Source organism: Canis lupus, chromosome 30 (genome assembly GCF_011100685.1).
Source record: "Canis lupus familiaris isolate Mischka breed German Shepherd chromosome 30, alternate assembly UU_Cfam_GSD_1.0, whole genome shotgun sequence".
NCBI lineage: Eukaryota > Metazoa > Chordata > Mammalia > Carnivora > Canidae > Canis > Canis lupus.
Window position 1 is genome coordinate 5,647,595 of NC_049251.1, and position 27,286 is coordinate 5,674,880.

The following is a 27,286-nucleotide window of genomic DNA, read 5'->3' on the forward strand; positions in this document are numbered from 1 at the left end:
AAATAATATGGTCATATCTGAGAATTAAGGGTAATACCTAGAGAAAATATGACACAGCTCATACTCAGCTAAGTAGAATGCAGAGAGGTTCCAGGGACTCAGAGCAGTATGAGAAGGAGAGACAACTGAAAACTCTACGATGAGAGAAGAAAGTTTTCTTGAATCTCAGCTTTTGATTTATGAGGAGGCAAACCACAAGACTTACTAACAAGTCATATGAACTTTAGAAGTAGTCAGGCTCCTGTGTGGCAAGGATGCAGCCTGTGTTTGCTTTCTCACAACTCATGGATGAGGACTGATAGAACTGAGCTGCAATAAAGGAGGTTTGGCTTGGGGTGAACATCAGGAACAAATCACTTTCTTGAATTATATACATTGAACTCTGAGATAATTGCACAGATTTGTAAGTTATTTGTGCTTATGTGATTTGCGCCCAGTCTTAATTTATATGGGTGACTAAGTGACAACAGAATGAGGTCAAAGCCACCACCACCACCACCCCCGCCGCCAGCCAAAAAAAAAAGCTTATTGATACTCTTGATTCCCTTGGATATGAGAGGAGGGCAAAGTACACAGTGACACATGGGGAGGCACCAGAGTGATCAGGAGGCAGAAGCAGGAAGGAGGGGGGAAAGTATGGTCTAGAGCCTTGATTGTGTTTGCCATGGAAGAGGCAAGGCAGAGAAGGGAAAATAGCTTAGGATTGGTAATTTAAGTAATGTTGGCAACCTCTGGACTATAAAGGGGTGGCTTCTAGTTGTGCAGGTACCTGGCTCTGACCAATTGGAAGAGGGAAATAGTGGCCTGGGATATAAGAATTAAAGGGGGGGCTTGGAGGAGTGGATTTGGGATTGGTTGTGGGGGGTTATAATATGATTTTTGCACACCTGTGAAAGCTGCATCACAGGGGGTGTAAACAATTCTGGCCATTAGTATGGTCCTGTGATTAATAGATGCCACAAACAGAGAATCTAAGAAAACACGGTTCAATCATTAAGGGAGTTTAAAAAGCCCTTCAGTCCAGTCCTTCCATTTTATAAATAAGGAAATTGATATTTAAAGACATAATGTCATTTATCCAAAATTCAGTGAAGCTTGTTATTAGCACTGCACAGAGTAGAATTGTCATGCACAACTCCCCACTCAGTGATTTTCTGCTATACTTTTTTTTTTTTTAAATTTTATTTATTTATTTGTGATAGTCACAGAGAGAGAGAGAGAGAGGCAGAGACACAGGCAGAGGGAGAAGCAGGCTCCATGCACCGGGAGCCCGACGTGGGATTCGATCCCGGGTCTCCAGGATCGCGCCCTGGGCCAAAGGCAGGCCCCAAACTGCTGCGCCACCCAGGGATCCCGATTTTCTGCTATACTTTAATGACTTATGCTAATATGTATATTGACTGTGTACTTCCCTTCATCTGGTTTCGTGAATCTAAAGGAAGGATAGGCATCTTTTCCTGAAAACACCAAATAGTAAATATCTTAGGCTTGTGGATCATACAGTCTGTCACAACCACTCAACTCTGTCATTGTAGCACTAAAGCAGCTACAGACAATACATAAGTGGGTGTGTCTGTGTCCCAATAAAACTTTATTTGTAGACACCAAAATTAGAATTTCATATTAATTTTCACATATCATGAAATATTCTTTAAAATTTTTTTTCAACCATTTAAAAATGTAATAACTATTCTTAGCTTGCAGGCTGTACAAAAATAGGCACTAGACTACATTTTACCTATGAGCTACAGTTTCCTAACACTTTTTCTCTGTACACTCCTTATAAAGTCTCAGATGACTGAACCAGGTGACAGTGAAACACTCTAGGTCTTCTCCACTGATAGAACATGAGGCAGCTAGACTCTAAGGACCCTTTCAGAGCTGTGACCTTGAGGTTTTTGATAAGGGTACCCAAAGACAAAAATGTGTTATAAAAGGGAATCTGTGGGCTCTTTCATGGGACATTATTAAGAAATGCCTCTCTTGGAGTTAAGGAAATTCCAAGAACCAAAGTCATTCAGGAATTATAAAGAATATTAGATACATAAAATTTTATTTATTTATTTACTCATTAAAGATTTTATTTATTTATTCATGAGAGACACACAGAGAGAGGCAGAGACATAGGCAGAGGGAGAAACAGGCTCCCCACAGGGAGCCCGATGCAGCACTCGATCCCAGGACCCCAGAATCACGCCTTGAGCTGAAGGCAGATGCTCAACCACTGAGCCACCCAGGCATCCCTAGATACATAAAACTTTAAGGTAAAAAAAGATAAAAAAAAAAATATATATATATATATATATATATATATATATATTCATGAAATGATAAGTTTAGGGAATAGGATTAAATCAATTTCTCTACTCCAGGACTTTTCAAACCTAATATGCATTAGGGCTATCCAAAGGAAGAGTCTTCCAAAAACAGACTCTCAGACAAGTACTCAGGTGCAGGTAGTTTATATAAGAAGCAAAAATAGAAAACACAAATGAGACAGGAAAAATTGATAGGGAAGTTAGAAAAGACATATCACTTATGTTAATAAACAAGTTACTGCAGTGAGCAACTGGAGCTCAATTCTGCTGGAAACTCTCAGGGAAACTATGATGTGGCTTCAGAACATTCCATAGAGAGTGGAGAGAATTAGGTATTTATCAAGTCCAGCCTCTAAATGGATAAGAGTTGTCCTGAGGGTGTGAACACTCCCACACTTCCAATTGTACCTACAGGGGGCCCAGAAATTCCCAGAGTGCTAAAGAAGTTCCCTAAGGCAAAGAAGAGAGCCAGTTAGGCTCTCTAACTCTCTCTTTAAGGTAGGAAGATAAAAAATAAAAATAAATAAAAATAATTTTAAAAAGGTAGGAAGCTATGACATTCCAGAAACATAGACCATGGCTAAATTCAGAGAGGGGTTGAGGAGATAAGGTGTGAGTGTTAACTATAAAGATGAAGGGGGGAAGGATAGAAATCAATATTTTCTCACCTCATTTGCACTCAAAAACGCTATCTTCCCCAAATCATCCCAACTAATCTGACTGAGGATTTCCTTTATACATGAAACATGTCCTTGGAGAGATACTGTTTTCAACTAAATATGATAGTGCCAGTGACTCAGTAATCTTGATAAAATTAGAATATTTTTTCAGGCCTTATTTTCTAAAATCAATATGACAAAGCATACACTAAATACCAGTAAGCCTCTGTCCTCTCCAGGGCAGAAACTAGGCCAATACATTTCATACAGTGCCAGGCATGAGGTCAATTCCAACATGAAGAAAAAAAAAAAAAAACAGTAAAGAACATTCACCTCCAAATGAGGTTGCCATCTGAAGTGATGCATGTCGGAGGAGGGACAGAATGTTCAAAGTGTAGTTGGAAGCATGACAAGGCATCACCATCTGCCATCTGAGTCCCATCTCCCCAGCCCTTTAGCCATCTGCATACCTGCTCAGGCATGTCACATTGGAGCAGGGATGGCCGTACCATCATTAATGCAGTGGCAATAAAAACAAAAGCTCAGGAAATAGCTCTAAGGCCTCTGACATCGTTATTTCCTTAAATTTGGAATATGTTCCCATAAAAAAAAAAAAAAAAAAAAAAAACATATGGAAAAGAGATTCAACCTAAAGCTGAAATCTACACAGGGCTAAAGTTTCTGGGTGAGTTGAATTTTTAGACTACCAGGTCATACATTAAAAAATCGGCAAATTGTTAAAGAAATAGCATAGCAAATGCTAAGCAGAAACTAATCTGGAATCCATTATACATATTCTCATTTTGAACTTTGATCCATACAAGAGTCACCTCTTTTCTACCTTCATTCAGATTTCATCTCTAGACTCACTTTTCCCAGGAAAGCTAAAATAAATCCATCCAAAACTAATTATGGAGAAGTACCTCCAAGTTCACAAAGCAATCGGTTCTCCTGGAGAGCCTTGCAGGGAGAGCACAGTTTGGCTATTCTAGCTCTTTAGATCCTCCATACCAGAAACTGGGTTTATGTAAATGTGGCCCACCCAAAGAGGGATAGACCTTGTCCAGGATCCATTCTGTAAAAAAGGCTATTTACTTGGTCTGTCCTCTCTAGCAATAGGATATTGATTCTAAATGTTATAGAAGTTCCTTCCAGTTCAAATGTCTCTTCTTAAAAATAACTAAATGGGGTTTTGAAATTACAAAGGTACCCAAAGATACACTGATAATAGGAGCTCACTGAATATATCATATGCAGTGAGATAGGTATATCCTCTTCTAATTAGTTAGGTAAGCATATGAATCTGGAGGGAGACAATCCAGCTGAGCAGTTAGAAGTACAAGCTCTGAGATCAAACTGCTTGAGTTCACCCTGGCTTCACCACTTACCACCTGTGTGACCTGAGTCAAGTCACTCAAACTCTCCAAAACTTAGTTTCTTTGTGTATAAATGAGGAGTAATAGTACAAGTTAATAAAATGCACATAAATGAAAATACAGGTAAAGTATTTACCATGGAATCTGGTACATAATAAGAGTGTTTAAACATTAGCTATTTGTAGTAGGTTGAAAAATAGCTCTCCAAAAGATATTCACATCTGAAAACCTGGAACCTATAGATGTCACCTTATATGGAAGGAACATCTTTGAAGATGTGATTAAGTGAAGGAACCTGAGATGAGATTACCTGAGTTACCTGAGTGAGCCACCCAAGGATCCCAAATACAAGTATCCTTATGAGAGGGAGTCAGAGGGACACTTCTCTCTCTCTCTCTCTCTCTCTCTCTCTCTCTCTCACACACACACACACACACACACACAATGTGAAGGTGAAGCAGAGAGAGATTTGAAGGTGCTGGCCTGAAGACTGGAGTAATAGGGTCACAAGCCAAGGAATGTCAGCACACCATAGGCTGGAAGAGGCAAGGGTAAGATTTTCCCCTAGAGCTTCTAGAGGAAGTGCAGCCCTGCCAACATCTTGATTTCTACCTCTATTGATAAAGATTTCGGACTTCTGGCCTCCAGAATTGTGAGAGAATAAATTCTGTTGTTTTAAGCCACCAACTTTCTAGTAATTTCTTTGAGCAGTCATACGAAATTAATACATTGCTATTATAGCTTTCTATCGATTCTCTGTTGCTACTTACCAAAACTCGGTGGCTTAAAGCGAAAATATTTGTCACCTTACAGTTTCTGTGGATGCGGAGTCCGAGCACAGCTTTGCTGTGTCACTAACTCAAAAGTCTATCACAAGGCTAGAGTCAAGGTGTGGACTTTGGTTTCATCTTCAGGCATGGATAAGGAAAGATCTATAACACAGGTTATAGTTCTTCACAAGTTACCAGACTGAGGACCTCAGATGCTCCCTGCATATTGGTCAGAAGCTGCCCTCAGTCCCTTGTTACATGTGTCTCTCCACAGAGCAGCACGCAACATGGCAGCTGACTATCGGAATGAGCCAGAGAGAGATCAAAAAAGAGAAAGCGAATAGAAGTCAACTTCTTTTACAACCAAGTCTCAGAAGTGACATCCCATTACATTTGCTGCATTGTTTTTGTTGGAAGTGATTCACCAGGTCTAAGACCCATAACTGCCCAGAATAATTATTGCAAACAATCTTTTTATTTATAGCTTTCCTAGCTTTACATCATCAGCTGATCTTTTGAGTACTAAACTCAGCTAATTCACATTGGTTAGCTTGTTGCATAACGTAGGACTGTTAATTTTAAAAATCTCCAGGCTTTTGGTCTGCACAGACTTTAAAATGAAAGTGAAGCATCAACCATATTTCTGTAGCTTTATGTCATTCCCGTGTGTGATTTTCTGTAACTCCTCTAATTCTGAAAAAACTATCTGCTATGTAGTTGCCTAGGAATGGCTTCTACCTGCCACAGTGGTAGTGAGAGGATTTTTCTAGATCTCCATGAATTTGGCACAAAAAGAGCAATTTCCAGCCCAGAACATTTTTCATTCTCAATAGTTATTCCTTATGTCTCACTGTCCCATGTCTCTCTTCAGCCCTGGAATCTGTGACTAGCTTTCAAAACTGCCCTTTTTGTTTCACTAACATTTTGCTGTTTGAATGTTCATACCACTTAGATCAAACATCATAGAACCTTTGAGCTGAAAAATCTCCCTTTTTAAAAGATTTATTTATTTATTTGAAGGGGGAATGGAGGAAGGGGCAGAGGAAGAGAATATCCAGGCAGACTCCCACTGAATGTGAGCCCAACTAGAGGCTTGATCCCAGGAGCCATGAGATCAGGACCTGAGTCAAAATCAAGAGTCACTCTGGACACTCAACCAACTGAGCCATCCAGGTGCTCCTAGCTGAAAATATCTTAAATTTGCCTAATCAACCCTCTAAGAGAAGAGGCTCTGAGCAATTTCTCTCTCACATTCTCTGATATTCTTGCACTAGTTAGTGTCAGAGTAGGGTCTACTATCTCAATTCCTAATGCAGTAAGTGTGTGTGTGTGTGTATTATGGCTCATTGTGCACTGCATTTAGACACTCTGATTAGTTCCCAAGTACACAATATGTACTGGCGAAAACATACATAACGTTTTCTCAGGCTCCTTAACTTAATCACATCTTCAAAGATGCTCGTTCCATATAAGGTAACATCTTATAGGTTCCAGATTTTCAGATGTAAATATCTTTTGAAGAGCTATTTTTCAGCTTACTACAAAACATTTGTAAGACCAAATCCATGTTAGAACAACAACAAAAATATCTAAAAGAAACATAACATTGTGATAAGGATGTTGAAGAGAAGAGATGATAAGTGTGAATTTAGCCCCATGTGGAACATGAATTCTTTTCTTGGCTTCAGGTCCAATATCAATCAAGGGAGATAGAAACTCCACAGAAATTTGAACAAAGAAGTCTTAATATAAATAATTATTAACTACTTATAGGAAATTAGCTACCAACAGAGAACTTTAAAGATTACCCTAATTCTGAGTGAGAGAATCCAAGGAAGAAACACACTTTGGAAGGGGTCCCCTCCTCAATGCTTGAAATCACCTGGTTAGAGGGCTTTGGTTGCAGCCTGCTGAATGGCAGAGAAGTAGCTAAGGCTACTGGGCAGGGAACCATGATGGGGTGCCAATGAAACTAACTAGGAAGCTGCCATCAGAGGCTGCTGAGGAATTCACTGGGAAGCTGTTGGAAGCACCAACAGAACTTACCCAGAAGGCACCCACTAGAGGGGTACAAAGCTCACTGGAAAGCAGCTTTCCAGGAAGCTGCCTACAGCTAAAACCACTGACACTTGTTGAAGGTCACTTCCATGGGCTGTCCTGCAACAGGATGGCCAAGCACCACAGGAACAAATAGGAGGGAAAAATACATCCGAACCTGGAAGAGAAGTCCCTCCCTGCACTGTTCCTCTTTTGCACCCTACTGACAAAATTTAACATGGTGCCAGGAAGTAAAGAAACGTTTATAAGATCCATCTTAGCTATCAAGCATGACAACAAAAGGTAGATTTGGAGCTGAGAAACAATACATCAATAACAGGCACATGGTCATGACCAAGTGAAGAGGCTTGAGCTCTAGTCTCAGCAATACCAACTCACTAACACCTAGGGACCTTTCAGACACTTGATCTCCTTCATGATGCCTTGGTATCTCTCTACTTTGATTAATTCAATCTATGAAACATTTTGAGTTTGATAGTTACAATGTGCCATTCTATTACTTCAACACATAATACCTGAAAATAGCAATTAAACAAAACATATTTATCAAGATTCCAAGAGCTCACACTAATAGATTTTTCTATTTTATTTTGCCAGATACCAATCTTTAAGACAACTTTTATTTGAGTCCTAATGTGGTTTATGATATTGTGATTATAATAAGAAATACATATATGCATCCCCCCTCCTGCCATAAGAGTTTCTAAAACTCTTAGAATTTCCTGAGTGATAGAGGTAAAAGGGATATCTTTGGTTATTCATAATAAGCTCTTCAGCAACCATACCTGAATTAATGCTAATGAGGTGACTCTTGGTGGGCTACTAGATAGCTTCAGGATGAAGGCTGGTTTTACTAGAGAAACCAATCAAGTGATTAGAGGGTTGGAACTTTTAGCACCATTCCCCCATCTCAAGGGAGGGGCGAGCAGTTAGACATTGAGTTAATCACCAATGAGCACTGATTTAAGCAACCATGCCTGTGTAATGGAACCTCCTTTAAAACTCTAAACAACAGAGTTCAGAGAGTTTCTGATTTGGTGAACACACATAGGAAGGGTGGTGCACCCCTATTCCACAGGGACAGAAGCTCCTGTGCTGGGGACCCTTCTAGACTTTGCCCAATGCACCTCTTCACCTGGCTGTTCACCTGCCTTATAATACGTTCTATAAAATATACTGGTACTATTAAGTAAAGTACTTTCCTGAGTTCTGTGAGCCATTCTATCAAATTACGGAATCTGGGGAGAGGGTCATGGAAACCCCCAATTTATAGCTAGTTGGTCTGTAGCACATGTAGCTGGGACTTGAGAGTGGCATCCAAAGCGGCAGCAGTCTTTGAGTCTGAGCCCTGAACTTGTGGAGTCTGTAGTAACTCTGAGTAGTTAGTGTCAGAAATGAACTAAATTGTAGGACACTCAACTGGTGTCCACAGAGAATTGGAGAATTGCTTGGTGTGGAAAACCCACACATTTGGTGATAGAAGTGTTGTGGGTAAAACAGCCTATTATTGCTGTAACAAATTACCACAGACTTAGTGATTTAAAATAACACAAATTTATTCACTTATAGCTCTGGAGGTCAGAAGTCTAAAATGGGTTTTTCCTGGCTGTGTTCCTTCTGGAGGCTCTAGGAGAATCCATTTTCTTTTTCACCTTGTGGAGGTGAGCTGCATTCCTTGGCTCATGGCGATTTCTTCTATGTTCAAAGCCAGCAGTGTATCATCTCTCCCTCTGACCTCTGCTCCTGTCCTCACGTTTACTGTCTGATTCATCCCACTTACCTCCCTTTTACAGGGACCCTTGTGATTACAGTGGACCCACAAAATAATCCAAAATAACCTCCCCACCTGAAGACCTTAATCACATCTGCAAAATCTACTGCCATGGAAGGTATCATATTCATAGGTTCTAGAGATTAAGGCATGGATGTCTTTGGGAGGCTATTATTCCATCATACAATCCTTCCTAAAATTAAAGTCTCTTGAATATTACCTAATTTTTGATTAATGTTTTCTCATACAAAAGGGTCTCAAAACGTACCCAGTTTTTAAGATGCTGAAATAAGTTACAAGATACCCTTGGTTTTTCTTCAGCCCCCCTATTCTTACTCTTCCTAAGAAACTTATTTAATTAACTTTCATCCTCCTTGTAATTCCTATTCATTAAATAATAAAGGAGATGATACATTAGTTTATGAATTCACTAGACACAAGCTTTCTTTCAGACTGTCAATTACTCTACCAACCTCCCTATATTTATTTGAATTGTCTTCCAAGAGTTAGAGGGATTTCTGAATTAATAAACAGAGGTGCAAACAGAGGTGCAATGGCCATTCAGCATACACATACAGACACACACACACACACACACACACAGAGTCCTGCCCCACAAGCCTAAACTTACGTATTGCATTTCCCCCTGGTCCAAGTTCTCCTTATTCTCATTCTGCTTCTCAGTATATGGCAGGAGGGAAAGTGTAATACATAATTCTAGTATTTAAAGATTCTCAAGACAAAGATAGTTTTCAATTAGAACAGAGAGTATCAAAATGGGACCAGGAAACAATGAGATACCACCACACATCTATTAGAATGGTCAAACTCCAAAACATTGACAAATCCGATTGCTGGTAAAGGTATGAAGCAACAGGTACCCTCATTTGTTGTCAGTGGAAAGGTAAAATGGTACAGCCACTTTAGAAGACAGTCTGACAGTTTCTTATAAAACTAAAATACTGTTACCAGATGACATGATTATTCTTATAAAACTAAAATACTGTTACCAGATGACATGATTATCTGCCTAGAAAACCAAAAGCATTAATTAGAGAAGGTTAAGCTGCTGTAACAGATAAATGTCAAAATTTCAGTTTGCTTAAAGGACACAAAATTTATTATAGTTTTAAAGCAGTAGTTGTTCAATAAGTATATGTGAAATGAATGGTCAAATTCCAACACTGGGGATCCCTGGGTGGCGCAGCGGTTTGGCGCCTGCCTTTGGCCCAGGGCGCGATCCTGGAGACCCGGGATCGAATCCCACGTCGGGCTCCCGGTGCATGGAGCCTGCTTCTCCCTCTGCCTGTGTCTCTGCCTCTCTCTCTCTGTGACTATCATAAATAAATAAAAAAAAAAATTAAAAAAAAAAAAAACAAATTCCAACACTGTAATAGTGGAAAAAAATAGAAGTAATCTTAACGCTAGTTAAATAAATAATGGCAACCCCATCGGTCAGCAAAAATTATGCTACAATTTAGCATAATTTACAAATTATGTCTATGCATACCAACTGATAAACATGCCAAGATATGTTTATGCTAAAAAAAAGGCAATTATTGTGCAATATATGCAAATATTTGGAAGAATATACGATCCACTAACTATGGAATTCTGAGGTTCTGGGTACTCAGACTGTCTGGATGATTTCCCAGGAAGAACCTTCCGAGCAAAGACAGGGGCCAACAGAGTCCTTCCCTCTGGACCTAAATGGCAGCCACAAGACAGCTGTCAGGATTTAGTGGACAAAACTTGGATGTGTGGGCTGGGGATTCCCCAGGATTCCTCCTGGTACAGAGCAAAGCCAGGGCTGAGAAGACAACAGGGTAAACCACAGGCCAGAGACCTCCATTTGTCCTTTTGGTCCAGGTCCCTCAAATGTCAGGGGTAAGCCTGCCTGAACTTGACCACAGCTACCTTCTCTACCAAAGTCAGAGTTCTGCCAATGCTGGTAATTCTTTTCAATCTCATGTTGGCCTAACTGCACTTCTCATCCATTGAATTGGGCTTTACTGCAGCAGAAACCAACTGCCTTCTGAAGGCTACAGACCACTGATCAAGACACCAACAAAAAATGTCATCCTGTCTCAGACATCACCAGGGCCTAATGCCTCTGCCAATCTAAAAAACCATTTCATGGCAGAAATCCAGGGAGCATCTTGAAGCCGGTTAGTTCAGCTGTGCCTGTCACTAATCATCATCCTTTGCCAGGCCCCAAAGTGCAAACTCTTCTGGTCATTTGTTCTTTCTTCTATTCTCCTCCCAGTTCAGTTCTTTCTTCACCCCAGACCCATCTTTCATCCTCCATTATTGACAAATCCATCAGCCCTTCTCATGTTACTCTCTAGGATCCTTATTCTTTGCCAACCATCCCTGAGTTTCTACCTTTCCCTCAAATACTCCCTCTACCTGTGTGCTTCCACTTACTGATCCTGGGTTGTTCATCGTCCCACTGCCCCTATGATGGGGGACAGGTGTGGGAAGGGGAGATCCATCATGTTTTTCTTGTTCTACACTGCTGCCTTTATACTACTACCCCTCCACCTTTATAAACACACCTCCACTGAGGATTACATCATCTGTCTGTAGCTCCCACTCTTTCCCTTGCCATTGTTCCCATTGACTTTCTAGTTACTATTTATATTTCTTATGGATTTGAGCATCTGGATCATCTTATTTCCTTTCTTTCTTCTCTAGTGCTGTCATCATTGAGGTTCTAGGTGAATCTGATGTCCACATGCACAACCTATCTGGCGTCATAGTTCCTTACTCTCCGCTCTATTTCAGCAATCTGCTATTCCAAATCCAGTTCTTTGCTATTTCTAAAACTATTCCACCTTTTAAACCAAAACCCTCATATCCATTTCCAAATTGCACCTTCCCACCTTTTCTTACTCTTTATTCTCAACCTCTATTCTTATACCTCATCAATATCTCCAAGCCTTTAATCTCTCATCTCCCCTAGTCTGTCTGCTTCTATTAATTGGATTTCCTGTCATCCTCCAATTATCACTGAAAACAAAAATGTGATTGTGTCACTCTCCTACTTAAAATTCTTCAAAGGCTCTTCATATGTTTTAAAAATTTCAAATTCCAGGCAGCCTGGGTGGCTCAGCAGTTTAGCACCGCCTTCAGCCCAGGGCCTGATCCTGGAGACCTAGAACTGAGTCCCATGTCAGGCTCCCTGCATAGAGCCTGCTTCTCCCTCTGCCTCTCTCTCTCTCTCTCTCTCAATCTGTCTCTGTCTCTCATGAATAAATAAATAAAATCTTAAAATAAATAAATAAATATGAAAATTTCAAAATTCCTTAGACAAAGAATTCTTTATAATTTTATAACTTGGCCTGGCCTGACCACTCCAGCCCTATTTCACCCCCTACCTCAACCTATGTCCTGCACTCCATCCAGTTTTGCTGACCTAGTTGAAGTTCCATTTATTCAGCCTCTAGAAAGTCTTTCTCTACTGTCTCCTCTTGGCCATCTCAAAACAGCTTAATTTTTTAAATTAAACTTTTTAAACTAGTTGTATATTCACATACAGTTTCAGGCATAATACAGAAATAACTCAAGATAACCCAATGCAGAGATAACCAAGTAAAGATAACCCCTTTACCCAGTGTTACCCAATGGTAACATCATGCAAAAGGATAGTATAGTATCAGAACCAAGATACTGATACTGATACCATCAAGGTACAGAAGAGTTCAATCACCACAAAGATTCCTCCTCATATTGTTCCATGATAGTCATGTTCACTTCTTTCCTACCCCTGGCCCCTTCTAAATCCCTGGCAACCACTAACCTATTCTTTTTTATAATTTTGTCATTTTAAGAATGCTATATAAAGGATATTATCTAGGTATGCTCATTGTCTCTCTCTCGCTCACTCTCTCTCAAATAAATAAATGAAATCTTTTTTTAAAAGATATTATATAGTTTGCAACCTTTTGAAAACTTGGCTTCTTTCACACAACATAATTCTCTGGAGAATCATCCATGTTGTTGCAGGTATCAAAAGCTCATTCCTTGACTGATGAATAGCATTACATGGAGTGGATGTGTCTGTTTATCCATTGACTGATTTTTCAGTCAATTAGCCCATTAACATTATATGAGTTATTTAAAGTTTTTTCTTCTATTATGAATATGGCTGCTACAAATATTCATGTAAGCTTTTTATGTGAACTCAAGTTTTCATTTCTTTGAGATAAATTTTGAAGAGTATAATTGCCGGATCATATGGTTGTTGCATGTTTAGTTTTTGCTTTAACTTTTTTAAGAAATTGTCTAAATATTTTCCAGGGTGAACGTGACATTTCACATTTCCTCTAGTGGTAAATGAGTGATCCAGTTTCTCCACATCCTCACCAGCATTTGGTGATGTCATTTTATTTTAACCACTCTGATAGGTATAAGTGATACCTCATTGTGGTTATAATTTGCATTTCCCTAATGGCTAATAATGTTAAACATCTTTCCATGAGTTTATTTTCATCTGTATATCTTTTTGATTAGTGAAATGTCTCTTCATGGGCTTTTTTCTCACTGGATTTTTTTAAACCATTGAGTTTTCAGAGTTCCTTATATATTCCAGATACTAGTTTTTTTGTCAGATACGTGGTTTCTAAGTATTTTGTCTCATTCTGTAGCTTACCTATTCATTCTACCAATTGGCTCTTCCATGGAGAAAAATTTTAATGTTGATTAATCCTAATTTATCAAAATTTCCTTTTATAGATCATGCTTTTAGTGCCAAGTCTAAGGACTATTTACCTAGAACTAAATCCCAAAGATTTTCTTTTTTTTCTTTAAAGCTTTATGTTTTTATATTTTATATTTAACTCCATGATCCATTTTGAGTTCATTTTTGTATATGGTGTGAGACTTAGTTCAAGGTTTATTTTTTGCCTAAAAATAACCAATCACTCTAGCACTATTTGTTGAAAAGGCTATTTTTCCTACACTGAATTCATTTTCCACTTTGTCAAAAGTAGTTCAACATATTTATGTGTATTTTTTCTGTCTATTCTATTCCATTGACTTATATATCTATTCCTCCACCAATACCATACATATTGATTACTATTATTAAATAATAAGTCTTGAAATCACATAGACTGAATCCTCCAGCTTTTTTGTCATTGTCAAAATTGTCTTATCTACCCAGTTCTTTTGTCTTTCTATATAAATTTTAGAATAATCTTGTCTATTTCTACAAGAACATCTTAGTAGGATTTTAACAGGGAGTACATTAAATCTGCATATTGATTTAGGAAGAATTGACATCTTTACTTTGTTGAATCTTCTAATCCATAAAAAGAGTATGCTGCTCCATGCAGTTAATCTTTGATTTGACTCATTAGCATTTTGTAGTTTTATTTAGTATACAAGTCTCGTATGTGTTTGTTACATTTGCACCTTCAGTGTTTTTTTTAGATGATTTAAAATATTATAATGTTTTGTTTTAGTCTTGATATGTTCATTGCTAGTATATGGAAATATAATTGATTTTTGTATATTGATCTTGTACCTGCTGCCCTGCTGAACTCCTTTATTAGTTCCAGGGAACTTTAGGGAAAATTTCTTTGAAATTTTCTTCATAGAAAATCATGTCACCTGCAAATAAGGACAGTTTTATTTCTTCTTTTCTGATCTCCATGCCTTTTTTTCTTGCCTTATCGCACTGGTTAGAACTTTAATCACTATGTTGAGTAAGAGTGGTGAGAGCAGATATCTTAGTCTTGTTTCTAATCTTTGCCAGAAAATATTCAGTCTTTCACCATTAAGTATAATGATAGCTATAGGTTTTTTATAAATGTTCTTTAACATCTACTACTTTTATGAGAACTTTTATCTTGAATAAATGTTGAATTTTGTCAGATGTTTCTTCTACATCAATTGATAGGATTTTTCTTCTTTATCTTGCTAATAAGGCAGATTACATTGATTGAATTTTTAATATTGAACCAGATTTGTTTGCATCCCTGAAATAGACTCTACTTGGAAATGGTGTATAATTTTTATATATTGCTGAATTCTATTTGCCAATATATTGTTGAGGATTTTTACATCAATATTTATAAGGGACACTTGTCCATAGTTTTCTTCTTTGGTACTATCTTTGTCCAGTTTTGTAATCGGGGTAATTCTAGCTTCATAAAATGAATTAGGAAATACTTCCTCCTCTCCTATTTTCTGGAAAAGATGATATCGAAATAATGTTATTTCATACTTAAACGTTTGGTAAATTCTCATGAATAAATAATCAAAGTGGGGGAGGTGCCTGGGTGGCTCAATGGTTGAGCCACTGTCTGCCTTTGGCCTGATCCCCAGGGCCTGGGATCGAGTCCCACCCTACTTCTCCCTCTGCCTATGTCTCTGCCTCTCTGTGTCTCTCATGAACAAATAAATTATTTAAAAATCTTAAATGTTTGGTAGAATTCTCCATTAAAACCATCTGGACCTGAAATTTTCTGTTTGAAGAGTGTTGGTTTTAGTTTTAATTTTCCATTAAAAATTCCATTTCTTTATTAGTTATAGGCCATGTTTATAACTATTTAATATTGGATGGCAGTTTGTGTTTAAAGAATTTGTTCATCTCATATAACTTGTCAAATCTATCTGTACAGTTGTTCATAGTTTTCCTTTATTATACTTTCAATATGTGCAGGGATGTCCCCTGTTTCATCCTTGTTACTGCTAATTTGTTTCTTCTATATCTTAATCAGTTTTGCTAGAGGTTTATCAAATTTATGCATCTTTTCAAAAAACTAAACTTTTTATTGAATTGGTTTTCCCCTTTCTTTTTCTGTTTTCAATTTCATTTATTTCTGCTCTTATTTTGTTTTTTCTTCCTTTTGCTTACTTTGGGTTTATTTTGCTCTTCTTGGCAGGAGGTGGGGAGGCATGAGAGTTCTTGAGGTGAAAGCCTGGATAACTGATTTGAACCTATCCTATTTTCCTTTTTTTTTTCTTTTTAAAGTTTTATTCATTTAAATAATCTCTACTTCTCACATGGGGCTCAAATTCATGATCCCAAGATCAAGAGTGGCATGCTCCTCCGACTGAACCAGCCAGACACCCCTGAACCTATCCTACTTTTCTAATGTAGGCATTTAATGATATAAATTCCCCTTTTACTGCTTTAGCTATCTTTCAGAAATTTCAATGTTTCGTTTCCATTTTTATTCAGTTAAATATTTTTATTCCGTTCATTTTATTCAGTTTACTTCTTAAGTATTTTTTCCCTTGAGACTTCCTCTTTGACCTACAGATTATTCAGAGGTATGTTGCCTATTTTCCATGCTTATTTTTCTGTTATTGATGTCTACTTTGTGGCTAGAGGACACATTCTGTATGATCTCCAGTCTCCTAAATTTGTTGAGGTTTCTTTTATGGCCATGGATATGATCCATCTTAGCATATGTTCCATGGGCACTTGAAAAGAATATGCATTTTGCTGTTGTTGGGAGAAGTGTTCTATAAATATCAATTGAATCCAATTGATTGATGGTACTCATGAGTTCTTCTATATCTTGGCTGATTTTCTGTCTAGTTTTTCTATCAATCATAAGGAGAGATGTTAAAGTCCCCAACTATAATTATAGATTTATTAATTTCTTCTTCTAGTTCTATCAGGTTTTGTTTCACACATTTTGTAGTTCTTTTGTTTGGTGCATACATATTTAGGGTTGCATACATATTTAGGGTTGCCAAAGATTTTTTGGTGTTTGGCCCTTTCTTTCTCTAGTAAATTTCTTTGCTGGAAATCCTCTTTATCTGATATTAATATAGCTGCTCCTGCTTTCTTACAATTAATGTTTACATAAGATCTCTTGTTCCATCCTTTTATTTTCAATAAAGCTATACTGTCATATTTCAGGTGAATCTCCTATAGGCAACATGTAGTTGGGTCATGTTTTCCAATTCATTCTATCAATATCTATTATTTAACTGATACATTTGGACAGCTTATTTTAATGTAATTATCGATATATTAGGGCTTATATCTACCATATCATTTTTTGTTTTCTGCTTTATTTTTCATGTATTTTATTTTTCCTGCCTTCCTGCGAATTGAACAATTTTTACAATTCCATTCTGATCTATAGTATTTTTTAGTATATTTCTTTGTGTAGACCTTTTTAGTGGTTGCATGTTATATACACAACATATATTACATGATATATACACAACATAGTCTACTAGTCCTTTTACCAGTTTGAGTAAGGTATAGAAACCTTACCACTATTTTATCCTTTTATTCTCTTCTTACCATAATTATCATAACTCTTCTCTGGACATTGAGAATCTTATCAGAATTTTTCTTTCAACCATCAAATATATTAGAAAACTCTAGAAAAGGAAGAAAGTCTATTGTATTTACCTATATTTTTGCTTACCACATATTCTTTCTTCCTTCCTGATGTTCTAAGATTTTTTTTAATCACTTCTCTGGCAGAAAGAAAGGAAAAAGAAAGGATGACTAAAACTAAGCTATTCTTTTGCATTAGGTTGGCTGACAATAAGTTCTCTTAGATGTCATTCATTCGGGGAATATAAAAAATAGTGAAAGGGATTATAGGGGAAAGGAAAGAAAATGAGTGGGAAATATCAGAGAGGGTGACAGAAGATAGACTCCTAACTCTAGGAAACGAACAAGGGGTAGTGGAAGGGGAGGTGGGGGGTGTGTGTGACTAGGTGATGGGCACTGAGGGGGGCACTTGACGGGATGAGCACTGGGTGTTATACTATATGTTGGCAAATAAAACTCAATTAAAAATATACAAAAAAATGTTTTAATTTCCACTTCATTCCTAAAGGGTATTTTTATTTTTGTTGGATATAGGATTCTGGGCTGACAGTTCTTTTCTTTCAGCACTTAAGACAGATAATGTATTCATTTCTTTTGTCTCCACAGTTTCTGATGAATAACCTCCATCGTTCAAATTGCTCTTCCCTCACAGGTCAGGCATCATTTCCCTCTCACTGCTTTCCAGTATTTTCTTTGCTCTTAGCCCTTCACAAGTACAACTATGACATATGTTAGTATGTCTTCTGGTGTATCCTGTTTAAGGTTAGTTCAACTTCTTGAATCTGTAAGCTTATTTTTCCCCCTATATTTAGAAAGCTTTCAGCCATTATCTCTTCAAGTACTTTTAAAACCTTGCCATTTTTCTCCTTTTCTTCCAGGACACTAATGATACAATGTTAGATTTTTTGTTATAGTCCCACAGGTCTCTGATACTCCATTTATGCTGTTCAATGTGCTCTGTTGTTTAGATTAGGCAATTTCTATTGATCTACTTTCCAGCTCACTGGTTCTTTCCTCTGACCTCCACATTCTTCTGTTAATACCATCAATTGAGCTTTTCATTTCAGTTACTGTATTTTTCAGTAGTTCTTCTTTATATCTTCCATTTAGTTCTTCTTTATATCTTCTATTTAGTTCTTTATATCTTCCATTTCTTTGTTGAGAGGGTTTTTTTTTCATTTATTTCATGCATGTTCATAATTATTCTGAAGGATTTTTATGACAACAGCCTTAAAATCTTTGGCAGATGATTCTAATATTTCATCTCAGTTTTGGTATCGATTGTCTTTTCTCATTCAGTAGATTTTCCTGGCTGTTGATAGGACATGTGATTTTTTTTTTTTAATTTGGGTATCTAGGATATGATGTTATGAGACTCTGAATCTTAATGAAACACTCTATTTTACCTGGCTCTGCACTTCAGCAGGAGAAGAGGTCAGGTGTAGGTATCACCAGCTCATTACTGGCAGATATACAACTACTTCGCTGTCCTGACAAGTTTGATATTCAAAACATGAGTGTATTAGTTTTTCAGAGAAAGTAAAATATGTGTTTTTGAAAAACTTAGTTCAGTTAATACATTCCTCCAGGAATCCTTTCCTAATCCTTTAATCTGGGTTAGGGTTCCTTCCTCTAAGTGTTCCCAGGTCTACCTATACTTGTCTCATTGTAGAATTATCATGCTATTCTGTAGATGCGTGTCTACTTGTCTGTTTCCACTAAACTGCAAGCTTGGTAAAAGTGCCCAACTCTGTCTTACTTGATGTTGCATCCCTATACTAGAATAGTGTCTAATATATAATTGTCACTTCATAAATATATTTTGAAAAGCTATCATTTTGCTGTCCAAAATCCTCAGGAGCTTGTTAGTAACTTCCACAGGAAAGTTTGCACTGTTTGTTACTGAAGACTCTGCAGTCAGGCCTATTAACCTCTAGATGAGAAGCTCCCACAATTAACCTATGTAAATCCTTCCTTCAACCAAAATAGTCACCTTGTCTCCAGAACCCTCCTACCAACATCTGTTTCTATCTACCAGTGTGAAGATGGTATAGAAGGATTTTATCTCATGTCTTATCTCCACTCCACCTTTTTTAGAATCCTTTTCCTAATCATCCTGATATGCTTGATCACAGTATTTGTACATTAGAACCATCTTTAACATATACTGACTTATTTTATTTCTAAATATATCATTATCCCCAGGATCTCCACAGCTATAAGATCCCTGCAGATAGGATCTACATCTTTTGTCCTTAACATATGGTATAGTATCTTACATAATATCTCACAAATAAGAACTCAATAAACATTTATTGTTGAAAGAAAAGAAAAATTTTAATTTAGGATGTTTTAGGGAATCCAATATTAAGCAAGTTTTACAAACTGGTTTCTCCAACTATCTCATCTCCTTATTCAGTGTAACATAGTAACTAGATCCAGTCACTTAACCCCCTATTTTTTACTTTCTTCAACAGTAAAACGAGAAAAAGCCTCATCATATATAGACACCATAAAAGACATTTAAGGTCGGTGGTGATTATGATTAAGCGGCGTTTAACAGAATTGTTTTTGTCTGTGCATTTGTTAAAGATAGCTCAAATGACCAGTTTCATAGTAACAGGCTGAGCAAGTAAGCTTAAGAGTTCAGAAATGAGTTGCTAACTCCACATTAATTCATCCTGTTTTGAGCCTCATTATATGGCAGCTGCTGCATGGGACAAGCCTCTGACTTGAGTGACTGGCTCAGCCAGTGTTGACATTCCTTTCAATTATCAGCAAATGCATCTACCTGTGCAAACTCGTTTTGCTCACAGATTAATTTTTCTATGAAACATCTCAAACACAAATATTTTGGAAGAGAGTACAGCACAGAGTCTATTTGCAGAGTTAATTAAAAAAAACTGTCCAGATAATTCTGGTTGCATAAAGGGCTTCCTCCAAAAGGGCAGGAAGTCAAGCATTAACAATTAGTAGGAGATGGAGTCCACAGAGCAGCGGTGTGAGAAAGTGAGAGGCAAAAAACAGGACAGCAAATAGTTCAAGAAAACTGCCTTTAGTTCCTGTAAAGAGTCTTCAGCTCACTTGGTGCAAAACAGTAAATCCTAATGGACTCCAAAAACTTCTTTCATAAAATCACAGAATGGACCATAAAGAATTTCTTTGACACAAACAAGATAGGAAAGCAAGAAAGTCAGAAAATTCATCCAAAATGAAGGTTTATCTTTGAGCCTATACTCAATGGAATTAAAAGGTGGAGCTTCGGGTTCTGAAGAAATACTGTTATAACTCAATAGAAAATAATTTTAGCAGTTTCTGTAGGAGGAAAGAAGGAAAGAGAAGCAGATGAATCAGACTAGCTTGGATATATAAAAGGAGTAGTAGGAGTAGTAATGATCTAGGATAAAGTGGAGAGAAGAGGGAGTCAAATAAGTTATTTGGCTCTCTGTGTTTAACATGTTAACTCTTGACCCTCAATGTCAATTAGGTCTCAATTAGAGCTGCTATTATGTTTATGTATATCTACACAAATACACACACACACAGTGGCTTCCTACTGAAAATTCACTATTTCAAGAAGTATTAATTGGGAAATCAGTCTTGTAAAATGGATTTTAACACTAATTCGACTCTCTCAGAATGGAGAAGCTTGAAGAGAAAAGTATTGAATAACTGATTATGCATCCATAATGCCTGGAAATGATGTGCATTTTATACCAATAAAAAGGACATCGTTTCATATTGTAGAAAATTTGCTGTTACAGAATGTTTTTGGTAAAATATCCCAAATAAGAACTGACTTTCCCTTTCCCATCATATAAAAAATTCAGTCCATTATCTTCTGGGGTATATAAGAGTTCATTACTCATTTGCCCTTGAGTTGGACAAAGTCTTTATAACTCTTAAGAACTATTTTATTTCCTGCCCTCCAAACTCCCTGGTAAGAAGGAGTTACTCTATATTTGTAAGCTTCACTCTTCCCAAGGTCTGTGATATAACTTTCAGAAGATTTCAAGAAAGCCAATCTTAACTGATGATCTCCTTCTCCCCTGATAGTTAAATCTCAGTAACTGATCAGAGACACCCAGGCCAGAACTTGTACCAAACTTCTGATCATTGTATCCCTTTTGGCTTCTTTTGTGTCAGTCTTGGTCTCTTAATTCAGAAGGTTAAGCCATGATCCTGGGCATGATCCTGGGCATCCTCACCTTCCAACTGAATAAGCATCATATTTCAGCAACTTTACCTCCTAAATATCTCTTAAGTCCAAATCTCACCCCAACCTGGGCCATCATCAATTCGCACATTATTATCATAACCTCCAGGTTTCCTCTCCCAGCCTCCAAATTTGACGCTTGCAAGTTATTCTCTGTTGCAGCCAAAGTATTCATTCTCAAGTACCCATTCTCTTCTTAAAGCCCTTTAGTAAATTCCCCTTTCTCCCCAAATAAAGTCCAAACTCCTTAACAAGAATCAAGAGCTCATCCTGATGTAACTCCCCTTAGCACACTGACTTCATACAACTCACCCCTCCACCCACATCCACCTCCAATCAAGACTTCAGACACATTGAACTACTTTGGTTCCCCAAACAAGCCATTTGCTTTCTCATTTCCTGGTCTATGTTCATGCATGAAACATTAGCATTTGCCTACTCATCTTTTAGGTCCCTATTTAGATGGTAACTCCTCCAGGAGTCCTTTCCTTTCCCAAATGAGTAACGTGCCCTTCTAACTGCTCTCATAGAAACCTGTGCTTTATTATAGAATACACTGTGCTGGAGTGTAACTCTCATTTACTAGCCTCTATTTGCCCTTGGGCTGTAAGCCCCAGGAGGTCAGGGTGTGAGTAGGTCTTCTCACCTCTGCATTCTTGTATCTGATACACACCCTGGCATATCCAAGCTCTACGATAAATATTGGTTGAATGAACAAATACACACCTAGGCCCTAGGCATAAGATCATGCTTCCACCTTCCCACTCTGTTACACCCTTCAGGGAGAGTAGTCTTGCCCCTAAATCTCCAGTCCTATTTCTGGACCGTGCTGGAAATCCCTCTAAGTCTCATTGTTCTTAAAGTCTAAGACCCATAATATGGCCTACAAATCCTATTCCATCTAGCCTTTGTTTCATTACCACTTGTGGTAGCCAGCCTCAGGATGGTCCCAATAAGCCCAGCCTCCTGATATTCACATCCTTATGTAGTCCACCCACATTGTATTGGTTTGTGTGACCAACAGTATACAGTAGAAGTGAGAACATATCACTTTTGAGGCTAGATCATAAAAGTCATTGTATCTTCTAGTTTTCTCTCTCTCTTTTGAATCACTTACCTGGAAAAAGTTAACTGCCATGTTACGAGCAACTCTGTGGACCCATATGGTGAGGAACCAAAGTCTCTGGTCTATAGTCAGTGAAAAACTCAAAATTTTAACCAACAGCCATAGGCAAGCGCTTTCTGGCTCAGTCAACCCTCCAGATGACCCCAAGAGGGACCCTGAGCCAGAATCACCATCTATGCTACTCTTGGATACCTGACCCACAGAAACTAAGATAATAAGTGTCTAATGTTGTAGCTCACTAAGTTCTAGAGTCATCTGTGATGTAGTACAATAGATAACTAATATAACACTCTGGTCCCATTGTTAGACTTCTCTCAATTGCAGAATCATGCCAGCTTCCATCTTGCCTTTTCACATACTGTTCCTTTGCCTATAGTCACTGTGACAACTGCTTTATAGATCAGCCGAAAGAGCATTTCCTCAAGAGCTTTCCCTGTCCCCCAGACCAGCTTAGGCCATTTTTCACATGTCTTCAGGATAGCAGGCATTTTTCCTTGTTAGCCATTTTCATATATATTTACGTTACTATTTGTGGAACATCAACTATTTGCCAAATGCTGTACCATGTAACATAGGATCAAAACCAGCATTATCCTGCCTTCATAAAGTTTATAATCTGGAATTATTCTCTAATTATTAACACTTACTTGATTATATATATTTGATATTATTTTTACACTCACTATCCCTTCCTCATTTTTCTCACCCCATCAGTCACATCTTGACTATTCTATCTCTGAAATGTTTCTCAGCTGGAGCCCCTCCTCTGCCCTGCTCTTCCCTAGACTTGATTAAGTCTCAGCCCAACTGCAAGAGCCTCATAGCCAGATTTTATTACTGAGTATTCTATGGCTGCTGCATTAACTGACTTTTTTAGAGTCTCCCTCTGACCCATCTCTGCCATTCTATGTCTCACCTCTATACCTCTGTGTGCACTGTCTCCCTATCATGTAACTTAACTCCTCTATTTAAGACTCCCTCTGTCCCCCATTGTTACAAAATCAAGTTAGAAATTCCACACCCCACCTACAACATCTCTCTTTCCAAACTTTCCCCCATCCCAGCTCATCTCCTAGAGTCCATCTCACTCTCTCTCTCTCTCTCTCTCTCACACACACACACACACACACACACACCCTCTACACTGTAGTCACACCCAACTTCTCACTCTTCTCCAAGCCAACCATGTCTTTTCAATGCCTCCACACTGTTGTTCATGCTGTTTCCTTAGTCTAGAAATTATTTCTACAGCTGCCACCCCCTCATACCTACACATCTGCTAAATTCTTATGCATCTGTCAGGACCCAAATGACATGTCGCCTTTTCTGACTCCTCCAGGCTGATTCAGGGCTCCTAGCCCTGTTAGAGCACTTAAGTCATGTCATAATGAGGTGCATGCATGATTCTTTCCACCTTTAAAAGTTCTTCCAGGTCAGGGAATAATGTTTTATTCATCTTTGTATTCTGAGCACCCAGCACAATGGTTGGCACAAAACAAAGTGGCATGATTGTTAGATGAATGCAAAAATGAGCAACTCTTAGTAAAACAAGAACAACTGGGGCATGTACTATCTCACTTGCCTCTAATTTAAGAGACACTTGAGCAGAGACACTTAAAAGGGCAATTCAGAAGCAAAATAGTGCTAAACAGAATCTGAGGCCCAGAAGGTCCCAAGAGGTGAAACAGGTTGAAAACCAGCTAAGTTATTGGTGTCTCTTGTGGAAGTAGCAGGGAGGTGTTAATGTGGTATTTAACACATGAACAACAAGTAACAGCAAAGAATGAACTGGAATAGGCAAAGCTAATGGCATGAAAATTACCTAACACAGCCTATATTTAGGACAAAGAGAAAAACAGCAAGATGTTTATAATCAGCTATCTCAGTTTAATCCTCATTACAATGTATGCCCTGTACACTTACTTATTTAAAACCTTGCTTTACATTTTATAATTTATAACTGTAATGCTACATTTACTAATTCTGTTTCAGTCCAAATGAACAAGAATATGCCTTTATATAAAGGATCTGTGAAGTGTATGTGGAATTACAATTACAGAGACAGGGCTTGGCAGACTGATATTCCCAACTCAAGAGGGCCAAGGAGCCAGACACTAGAAAGAGCAGCCAAGATAGTATTTACCATCCGGAAAATTCCCACCCACCAGTCACCAAGAGGAATAAATGCAGAACAGCAAGTACAGACCCAAGGACTTCTATTGTAGAGTATTGTAAAGATATGGGTAATGGAATGGGGAAATAAAACAATATCACAACATAATGTCCCAGTGCTGCAGAGAGGTAAAAATATGGTTTGTTAGAGTTTTTTTGATAACTGTAAATTAAAATAATTGTCAAAAGTAAATGAAATCAACTATGTAAATACAAACATCATCCCTATTTGTTCTGTAAGAGTGCAGTTACACATTTCTTTTATCAATATAAAAAATAAAAACAAAGAAAAATGATAAGATCTTATTTGTGGAAAAAGCTACCCTTACCATGTCGAAGTAATCTTTGGTTGCTTCCCAGCAAACTTTTTCTATGATGTACCTCACCTAAAAAATAAAAAAAAAAAAGATTCTATCCATTTTATCTCTATTCCTATGGCTCAAATATGGATGGCACTGTTGTGAATCTAAGGAGAAACACAGTTCATTCCATTCTCAGCAAAACAATTATTTGCTTCTGTAGGAGACAACTAGTGTGAGACATGGGAAGATGGAAATTTCAGTGATAATTCTATCATTCATTCCACGGGTTATCACATTTCCTGTCAGTTTCAACTGCTTTTTCCCCCCTAACTAGCAAACTTCTAAGTCATCTGATATAAGTCTGGTTAGTTATCTAGCTGTATGTTACAAGTGGCTTGACTTTTTATATTAGTTATTGCACATTGAATCATCCATACAGTGTTTGCAATTAAAAGTCAGAACACAGAGGAAGTAAAAAGGCATTTAACATGTGTCTGTACTACAGAATAAAACCCACCTCAAACTCAATCTCTTCACTTAAGTCAGTAAGCAATTAAATGTAACAAAACAAAATGGTATTACAAAGACAAGAGGTTCACATAATCAGCTGTCCCCATCTGTTTGGGAGCAGGCTTTAACTGAAGAAGAAAGGATTTATGTGAGCTATAAGTTAAAAATTCTGATTGTAAGAGTTGTTAAATATAGAAAGGGATGACTAAGAAAGATGGAATAGTCCTAGTGGGTTCTAAAAATAGAAGTGATGCTCACCATGCTGGGATTGTTTGGTTATTATGTGGCTAATGAAGTGCAAGGGAAAGCTGGTATCAAAGTTAAGCTTATGTCTGCATAGAGAGCTAGACAAATTAGAGAGATTCCGTAACTCTATTAGGCCATGACCTCAAGTTCATCCTCATCCTCCCACCTCCATAGTCCCTAATAAACAGCAGCACTCCTTTGTATAAGTTACTATTATTCTGATTACTGTTTCTCCTTAGAAGGAAATTTCTAGAGATGCATGTATCCCATATCAGTCAAGAAGGCAGAGTGGAACTATTTCTCATTTCTGCCATTATGCTTTCCCCATTCTAGAAATTATACCTTAAATACAATTACTTCATAGACACCAAGCACATACCTGAACTTTTATAGCAGTTCGTCCTTTCATGATAATCATACAGATAAATAAAGAGGATACTTGCCTTGACAAACTCAGTGGCACCCAGCTCAGATTATATAATGGAACCAAGTCCTAAACCTGAATTAGTGTTCTGCATAAGAATTGGTGCAAACTTAACTGCATAAAGCACTGCATATTCATTATCTCAGTTTCCATGGATCAGGGGTTTGGACACAAGTTAACTGGGTCCTGTGCTTAACATCTCATAAGGCTTAAATCAAGTATTACCTTGGCCACATCTTCATCAAAGGCTCATCTGGGGAAGAATTTACTTCCAAGTTCCTTCCAGTTGTGGCAGAATTCATCTCCTTGCAGCTGTATGATGGGGGCCCCGGCTTTTTGCTGACTGCTGCCCTTACATCCTAGGGACCACCTGCAGTTCCATGCTACATGGGTTTCTTGAGCATCTCTATTTATTTCAAACCCTTAGGGAAAAGCTCTAGTCTATTAAAATGGAGTCTTACCTAATACAGTGTCACCAAAGGAGTATCCACCATGATTGTCACATTCTACTGGTTAGAAGCAAGTCAAATTTCCTACCCAACTCAAAGGGAGGACATGACAAAAAATGTGAGCACTAGGAGGCAGGAATAACTAGGAGTCACCTTAGGGTCTGTCTGACACAGCTTCCATAGAAGTTCTTGATGACTGAGGAGGTCACCAGGTGGCAGGTCCTGGCATTCTCTAGAAACTCTTCCACAAGTAAATGTAGTTACCATATAATCCAGCAAGCCCACACCTAGGTAAATTTCCAAGAGAAACATAAATATATGTCCATACAAAACCCTATACATGAATATTCATAGCAGCATTATCCACAACACCCAAAAGTGAAGACAATCCAGTGTTTCAACTGATGAAAAGATAAATAAAATGTAGGGGCACCTGGGTGGCTCAGGGGTTGGGTGTCTGCCTTCAGCTCAGGGCGTGATCCTGGAGACCTGGGATCAAGTCCCACACTAGGCTCCCTGCATGGAGCCTGCTTCTCCCTCTGCCTGTGTCTCTGCCTCTTTCTCTATGTCTCTCA

General features: G+C 37.9%; 1 protein-coding gene across 1 annotated transcript in view; it reads right to left on the minus strand.

Annotated features, from left to right (window-relative positions):
- Positions 1-27,286, minus strand: part of LOC111093264 (translation initiation factor IF-2-like) — a 185,743-nt gene that overhangs the window by 138,955 nt on the left and 19,502 nt on the right. The window contains exons 3-4 of the mRNA XM_038581101.1: positions 26,865-26,998; positions 25,110-25,166 (exon numbers count right to left, since the gene is read on the minus strand). Coding sequence (XP_038437029.1) covers positions 25,110-25,166; positions 26,865-26,998 — 191 coding nt within the window. The remainder of the gene's footprint in view (positions 1-25,109; positions 25,167-26,864; positions 26,999-27,286) is intronic.